Raw genomic sequence first — 8,567 nt, 5'->3', positions numbered from 1 at the left:
GTGTAGTGGTTATATTGTTATTTGACAATTGTAAGATGATGATGTATGAGATGGATACGCTTTGTAATACTTGCTTATTTATGCCTGTTATGGAACATGTATTAATGTTATATATTGTGATGATATTTTCTGCGTTGAATATTGGTAGGTAGATATGTTGGTAGATATTCTTATTTTTTTACTCTGTTATATATTTGTACTCTTTCAAAATGTTTTGGTTGTATATGTTTTTTTTTTTGATTCAATGTGTTGTTATCTGTGTAAATGTTCGTTGATGTGCAGATTGACTTGATGTACGTAAATATTTCTGAATTATTAATGATATTCGAATAGCAATGCAAAGTTTGAAAGATCGGAACAAATCGGATTTGAAAACGCCTAACGATACTCAACTCCACTAGGGGCTAAATTTGAAAGGTTGGAAATTAGTATTTTTGGAGGGTTAAAATGATATTATAACTAAAATATTAATTGTAGTTCAGGAAATACTATTGTGAGTGAAATTTAAAAATATGATAATTTTATATTGTTGTTTGAAAATTTGAGGAATTTTTCAAAATTACAAAAGAGTAGTGGACAATAATTTTTGGTATACAATTACGCAAAAATTTATATAATTTTAATTCTCATAATAATAATTTGCAAGCATAGAATTTTTAAAATAATAAATAAAATATTTATTTTAAATGATTACAGTGAGGCTATTTTAGTAATTTTACTTTCTTTATTAATCATTATTCTTCTTATCCCACCTACTCCAAACAATCATTATCCTTCTTTATCAATCATTATCTTCTTATCCCACCTACTCCAACCAATCATTATCCTTCTTTATCAATCATTATCTTCTTATCCTACCTATTCCAACCAAACACTATTTTTTATTATTCTAGACTAACTCCAACCCCCAAACAAACACAAAAAAGTTTTAACCCCACTTTAACCCTGAACTTAACCATATCCCTGGAATAGTTAGTTTTTTCTTAACCCCGAACCAAACGGAGGCTCAAAGTCTATTTTTAAGATATACTAATTTATCTTATTAATTTTTTAATACAAAATTTTGAGAAAATTTTTTAAATCCTAATTTACTTCTTATAATAAAATAAAGTATACAGATAATATTCTTAACTTTAAAATAAAATATATAAGTGACGTAGAAATAGAAATATAAATAGGTGAATAGATTGAATATTATCATATTTTATACTCCTACTAGCCATTTCATTTTGGGAATATTTTGTGGATCAGAAAAAATAAGATAAATAAGAGCCCTTCTTCACCCAACCAATCGGTCCCAAACAAACTTCTTCACGGAATGACTCTCCTACGCAACTTTCAATCATCTATCAATCAATCCTCTTCTTCTTTTACCGCCCCATCTCAACCACAATACTGTCTCGAATGCCCGAACCCGCCCCCCCCCCCCCGCCCCTCGTTCCAAACTCTACTAACCTAACTAACCTATACCTCGACTCCCACCAATCCTACCCTGCTCCACCCACCACTTCTTCCTCCGCGCGCGCGCGACCATGGCTCCCTTGCGAGGTCAACCCCAACTCCAATCCAAATCCCAAGCCCTCACCACCCTAAACCTAATTCCTAACCCTAACCCACCAACCACAACCTCCTCGCTGCGCAAGCTCCCATCAAGCCGAAGCCCTCGACCCTATCCCCCCCTCCCGACCCTCGTCTCCCTCCTCTTCGAAGACTGCGACGACCCAACCCGTCCGCCGCCGCCGCCGCCGATACGCGAGACGGATCGGCGCCGGCGACGGCGGCACTCCCCCGACGCCGCTGCACGGGACTGCGTTGCAGCAGTCAGCCAGCAGAAGCAGCTCTTCAAGTTCCATCCGCGTGGTCGGAGCGACGAGATTCCTTTCCTCCAGGGCTCCTGGGTGCTGGCCCAGGGATCGTTCTCCCGCGACTGAATCTCTTCGACGACTCAGTTCATCACCCGAGTCCATGCGCACCCTACCACGCTCGCAGCTTCCGAGAAGCTGCGGCGCGACGCAAGAGAGATCGCACCATGTCCGCACGGTCTCCGCGCCACGACCTCTCGCTCGCCCCCCAACGAACGCGCGAACCTCCTCCACCTCGTGCACCCGCCTCTGGCACCCCCCTCTCCTCCTCCTCCCTTCTCTCCGCCCGACCGTCGTCGCCCCGGCAGGGCGGTCAACAAGCGCCCCGCCAATCCGCCCTGCCTCCTCTCCGCGCCCCGCCGACACCCCTCCCCCTCCCATCAATGCTCCGCACTCCACCGCGGCAACAGATACCACCAACACCGCCCCTCTCCCTCTCCCCGCCCCTCCTCCCACCTCCCAACCCGAAGAAGAGAAGCCCCGCATTGCGGTCGCCACCCATCCCGTCACCATAAAGGAGGAGCCTTTACATGCGAACGAAGTTGGCGGAGCCGCCAAGGACGGGCAAGAACCTGTTTTGGCTAGGGCCATCCTCGACGTGTTTGAGGAGTGCCTGAAAGAGCTCCGGCCGAGCGGGGATTCGGGGCCGAGCGCCGACGAGAGCGACCTGCTGAGGAGGTGGAAGGTGCAGCGGCTCGCTGAGATGGATGCGATGGCCCGACGTATGAGATTGGTTCTCGAGGATTCTGCGGGGCGTTGAGATCGAACCGGCTGGTGGGTGATTGCTTTAACCTGTAAAGATAAATGGATTTGATGATGCTTTTATAGTTTCTAATTTGACTTTCTCGGTCTGTGCCTTCTCGATCTTATCTTTGTTCGTCTATATCTGGCGATTGGCGTCTATCCTGTTATCTCAGTGCTGCATCATGAGCTAATGGCTATCTATCGATTATCTTAGTTACAGTGTACTGCGCTGATCCTTAAGGGGTTGCTTTCACTTTCTGCAGTGTACTTCATGTTTTACAGCACTTTCTACGCTGTGTTGTTAGATAGTAGAATTTTAAAGGAAACGTAATATTTCCTCTAACACAGCAAAAATCTTCATCTTCGGACTTCGATAAGGCCTGAGTTGGTGAGTGATTGATAGTAGATTATCTAAATGCTGCAGAAGGAGAGGAGCTGAAGTGCAAATTGAACATATAGAATTCAGTATCTAAGCATTTCTTTGTAAATAGCACTCTGCCATTAAGAATTGACTGTTGAGAGACCGAACTACAAACACTGTCTAGCTAAAATTGAGAAATTATCCTTTTGCTCCACCTAGCGGTGACTGGAGTGGATGATGTTTGTCGTTTAAGAGAAGGATTAGTGGGCCAATTGGACAGAATATTCAAATAGTTGTTAACCGTACTTGACGTTCGCTACTTCTTGTTTGGTGAAATGCAGGGATTCATATAAAATTTGAAGCTCAATGCATAGTTCGGTAAAATAAGAAAGTACAAAGCAGAAACTGAGAGAACTCTTAAAGTCGAGTGTTGTGAACTGATAATTAAACCTTAATAATTAAACGCATGACATCACTTGAACGTAATCATTGCTTGTGGTGTTCAGCTTAATAGTATCTTGTTGTGAAATTGTCAGTGGCCCTGCTCACAGATTATGCTAGTTTGTGAAACCCGTTTGATGAACTGAATTTTGTAACAGAAATTAGAGACTCTATGCAGCATAGCCTAATCGCATTGGGCTAGATAGGCATGCTGGCTCTTTTCTGATTAATTCGTACATAGCTTACGAGCAATTATGGTAACTTGTTTATTCAAGCGCGTACACTTTCTTATATGTACATATGGCTTTAGGATGGTAATATAACCACTAAAGTGGAAGAACAGTTTTACGTGAATCAAGATATCAATTTTTCCCCCTTTCAGAAGAAAATGATTGATCCTCTTTAATTTCATGCTAATCTATTTAATAACATTCCTCCTTTCCAGTGTTTTTTAATTGAAGCACCATCCACTATCTTTTTTCTGACAATAATGTGGTAATATGTATAGCATGCCATCTAAGTTTTATCGTGTAGTATTAGTGGATCTTATTGTTTCTGGGACATATCTGTATTTGATGAATTAGTTTGTGAACAGTTTTGTAATGTTTATATATAAGCTCAAAACCTATTCAGTTATTCTCTTTTTAGTTTTAGCTTGCTGATCTATATGCAGCTCTTATTCATTGCTGAAATCTTGATATTGTGAACTGCGAAAAAAGATATATAAGGATACAGATTATCTTAATGATGATCCACCCCCCTTTACACTGTTTAAGCGTGATTTGGTTACATTTCTTGTGAACTCACTTTCGATGCCAACTACTTACGGTTACATGCTTTTGTCTTTACATATGTCATTTATAGTCATTGTCAAATTTTAAAATTTAATTAACCAGCATAGGTTTGCACTCCGAGTTTGTCTGAGTTTGGATTAAGCCCAATCATATTTAGCCAAAATTTACACAATTTGATTAAATCAATCGGCCTTAAATTTGTGCATGCTATTAAATATGTTCTGCTTAGGTTGTTATTGGCTTTTTGTTATCACAAATCATGTGTTGACCTGCATCAGACCATTAGTATCTTCCGGATGCAAAATGGCATTTATTATATTTTCTAATTGCGAGTTGTTTTTCTTATTATAATTAGTTATTATATTTTGTATTGTGTGCTGTCATGCTAACAAGTAAACAACTATGGTTCTCAAAAGCGCCATCTACATGCTTAGCTAAATCTTTAACATAGTTATGCTCTTTAATATGTGAATTAATTGGGAAACAATGTTGAGTGACCAAATGATGACAAGATGTTTCTTTGAAATAATATCCGGTGAAATATGAAACGAGTCTTTTATTGCGACACAAAATTTACACCTTGTAGTCTATCTTGTTGAACTTTATCTTTTTAGTACTGAATGACGTGGTTAAGTAGTACGTAGTCCACAGATTATGCTACAATTAGTTATGTAGTGGTCTAGTAAGAGAGTTTGTTTAACAAAGTGATTAACTGACTGCCTAAGGCTTCGTTTGGGATTGCGGAGAGATTGTGTTACGTGCGGTGAGAAAGTACGTTGGAAAATACCCTGTTTGTTTCCGTACGTAATATTGCGTTCCGCATATCGCGATGAATCGGTTATGATATATTTTTGATGAGTCGGTTATGATATATTTTCTGCGGTCCCACCGGAGAACGCAGAAACATATTCCTATATGCTTTTTCCTCAACTTCATTTTATCTAATAGCGTTGGATAGACCTTAATACCAAACTAAGCCTAAGTCTTTAGGCAATCGTCTAGATGCCCAAGCAGCTAGAGGTTCCCTCTGCCAAGCAGTTGGCTGCTTCATCAAACATTGTAAAAGGCATTTCCCTTATCATCACTTCTTATTGTTTGCCAATTGTGTTATTTTGTTACTTATCATTGAACATTGCCTCAAAGTGGGATAGATTATTGTGTGTGTCTGTTCATAGTTGCAGGTATATTAGGTACAAATTTGTGACAAGATTTCCTGGATCAATTTGTAAGAAAGACTTTTATGCATCATATCTAGATTACCTAGGTAGACATGTTGGTCTAGCTCTTTTTTTTACCCCCCTTTTTTAAAGCAACTATTAAGTTCTTGTTTGGATCGTATGAATTTTGCATATGCCATTTGTCTTATAAGATGGAAATCTAACTACCCAATCTAAAGAAATCTATATAATAGTGATAGGAGAATTTCTGTATAGGTCCCTAACTTTTAAAACAATTTCTAAACAAGTCCATAACTTTTCATCTTTTCATATAAGTCCTTAAATTTTACGTTTTTTTTGTTTTTTTTTCCAAACAAAGTCCTTGTCGAGCATCTGTTAGTAGAATTTAGGAATATTCTGCCGGTGGTCTTATTTATTATTCTTTTACTATAGCTTTATCTTTGAATTGCATATTCATTATGAAATTTACAAGGACAGATTATTAAACGAGATGGGGCAAAATTATAGTACAGAAATGTGTGTACGATTTTTGCGGGGCAAACCTGCGAAGAAGGGGATTAAAGATAGAAGTGCTGATAATATATTCTTAAATTCCTCAAAAGATGCTCATTAGGAACATTAATGAAAGAAAAACTAAAAACTAAAGTAATTATATAAGAAGATGAAAAGTTAGGGATTTTTGGAAATTGTCTGGAAAGTAAGTGACCTTTTATACAAACGAGTGAAGAATCCGCGCTTCGCTGCGGATAATTTCGATAAATTATAAAAGTTGAGAAATAATAAAAACAATACTATTTTAAATATTCTCTGTCTAGATTAGGTAGAAATAAGCGAAGAGAAAGTTAAAAAAAAAAAAGAAAAGAAAATTAGCTCAAAATCAGAGTATTAATGAAATCAGGCAAGAAAAGGAATGAAACTTTCAATTAAAATTTGAAAAGAAATATAAATTAATGGAATGACAACAAAACATGTAATTATGAGAAAGACAAACATATATATGCAGATAATAATAATCTTATTAATGGGATACTTTCATAATGTATATATTACAATAATTAAACAGGCACCATAGAATGACTGAATTTTTTTTACATGAGACTTGCATTACAGATATACAGTTTAAAAATATATATAAGAATAAAGTAAGAAAGTAACTAAATATATATTGCAAACATTCCAGACCCAAAACCAAAACCATACAAAATAACCTAGGTCAATTTAGATAGAAATAGTCTATTCATAAGTACAGAGCGACACTAAGAACAAAGCTTGGCGGGCAAGGTACATACATTTTGCTCAAGCCTTCCCCATTTATCAAGCACTGATCGGATCCACAGCAACTTTTTTTCCTTTGCCTTAGTAGCGTCAGAACCAAATCACCTGCAGCACAGATAAGAGGCACTGGTTGCCTGCAAAGCAAGCCATCCATAGTGTCGACATCACTAATTAACAAATAGCATGTACAAAGATGAAGAAGATATATATTTGTTTTTTTGCTCCTTTAGTGCCCTTTGAATAAGCAGTTATTTTACACTATTATTTTGCGTTCTCATCCATGCAAATTTGAATCGGATAAGACAAACTTTAGAAACCTCTCCGATGCCCGCTGAGAGCCCCATGATCACCTCGGCATTTCGTCGAACAGGCAGCACCAGGGAGAGGGCATTGGGGCTCGCGAGAGGGAGGTCGGAGAGGGTGCCAGAGAGAGGACGCGGAGAGAGCTCCATTTCCATAATGTTCTTCAAGGTATGCAAACTGCTTTTTAAACTGATCAACGGCACTGTAACATGAATTAATGTCAATTTAAGCCACGAAACAGATTAAATTCAACATTTCTTCTCGCAGGATTGTTCTTACAACTTAAAAATTCAAGGGTAACCAAGTAATAATCTCAGAGACAGGTTCCACAGCATTTAAGCCTTAGAGTAACACCATAAAAACATGAGGATTCCAGGATTATAATTTAACTTCAAGCTCCAATAATACTTTTTAGTACAGAATAGATATGAAATCATTCAATTAATAAAATGAGAGATCTATGAGCTCCGAATTCATATATAGACCCAAGTAAAACCAGATTAAACATATACCGGGCAACTAAATTACTAACTAAATTGGACTAATTTCGGGATATGTTCACTTCTCATTATCTGGATTAAAACGCTTTTCCCTTTCGGCTATATCAAAATTTGGTATTCTATGGATAAATACCTTGGATACATGAAACCAGCTGACTCTGTTCCTTCCAGGAATTCTTTCAACATCTTTGGATGATATTCGAGAATATTTTCATTTGATTCTTCAAATAAATATCTATAAAATGTTATTCTAACACATATAATATCAAATTCAACTTCTAGCTTCTAGTTCTATTTGCAGCAGCAGCAGGGTCCTTTAGTAAAGCGTTCCGCAAAGATAAAACTCTAGCGCTTCAATTATAATAGGAAACAGAAATGAGATTCTGAGCCTCAAATACAGTAGTAGCTTCAATCTGGCTCTATTCTAGTATGATGCTTCTTCGAATAACTGTGCTAAGCCAGCACTTCGTCACACAGCACCGCAAATTACAGCAGGGCCGAACAGGCCCTAGTATCGAAACAGATTCAGTAGGTAGTTCGACGATGCGTGTCTCAAGCATGCATTCTCAGATCAAAGATGAACACTTGCTAGAGACGCAATTGATGCCATATACATAACGAAGCAGATTACTTCATCCTTACCTATGTGGAGTGAAGATATGAACCAGGATACGCAGTGTTTAGCATAGAATAATCGTATTCCAACTCAGGGCATGGGCACCAGAGAGAGGGAGCGGGGGCTCGCGAGCTTCTCTGATCGATCGCAAAATGGGGAGGGGGAGGAGGAGAAGATCCTTGCTAGAACCCCATCCCGTCGCAGATCCCGGCAGAAGGTCGGAGAGAGCGCAGATCGCGGAGAAGAGCGCGTCGCGAATCCTATCCATAATTGATTATAATTATTTACAGTTTTATGATTTTTGCTTATCTAACTGATACTAACGAAAAACAAAAATCTGAACTTGGAGGAAAAGATAAATACTATTGTTTGAACATTGCACTAAAAGGAAAACAAAAATTTGAATGAAAGATAAATACTATTGTTTGAACATTGCACTAAAAGGAAAACAAAAATTTGAACCTTACAAAGTAAATTTGGCTCAAAATGGAAA

The 8,567-nt window shown here is 38.3% G+C and overlaps 1 protein-coding gene and 1 long non-coding RNA gene across 2 annotated transcripts; one reads left to right on the top strand and one right to left on the bottom strand.

The window, feature by feature from the left end:
* On the top strand, positions 1,966-2,859 carry LOC109721069 (classical arabinogalactan protein 9-like). Its single transcript, XM_020248488.1, has one exon. The coding sequence runs from the start codon at positions 1,966-1,968 to the stop codon at positions 2,620-2,622; it is 657 nt and encodes a 218-aa protein (XP_020104077.1). The 3' UTR covers positions 2,623-2,859.
* Positions 6,869-7,688, bottom strand: LOC109721625. The gene is made up of 2 exons (XR_002219247.1): positions 7,592-7,688; positions 6,869-7,160 (listed from the first exon to the last, which is right to left on the bottom strand). It is a non-coding gene; the product is annotated as an uncharacterized LOC109721625 (long non-coding RNA).

This window comes from Ananas comosus, linkage group 15 (genome assembly GCF_001540865.1).
Source record: "Ananas comosus cultivar F153 linkage group 15, ASM154086v1, whole genome shotgun sequence".
Lineage (NCBI taxonomy): Eukaryota > Viridiplantae > Streptophyta > Magnoliopsida > Poales > Bromeliaceae > Ananas > Ananas comosus.
Note: the sequence above shows the minus strand (reverse complement) of the source record. Positions and strands in the feature narration are given on the sequence as shown.

Coding starts and splice junctions, on each gene's coding strand:
- LOC109721069 (XM_020248488.1), top strand. CDS start 1,966: ATGCGCACCCTACCACGCTCGCAGCTTCCGAGAAGCTGCGGCGCGACG.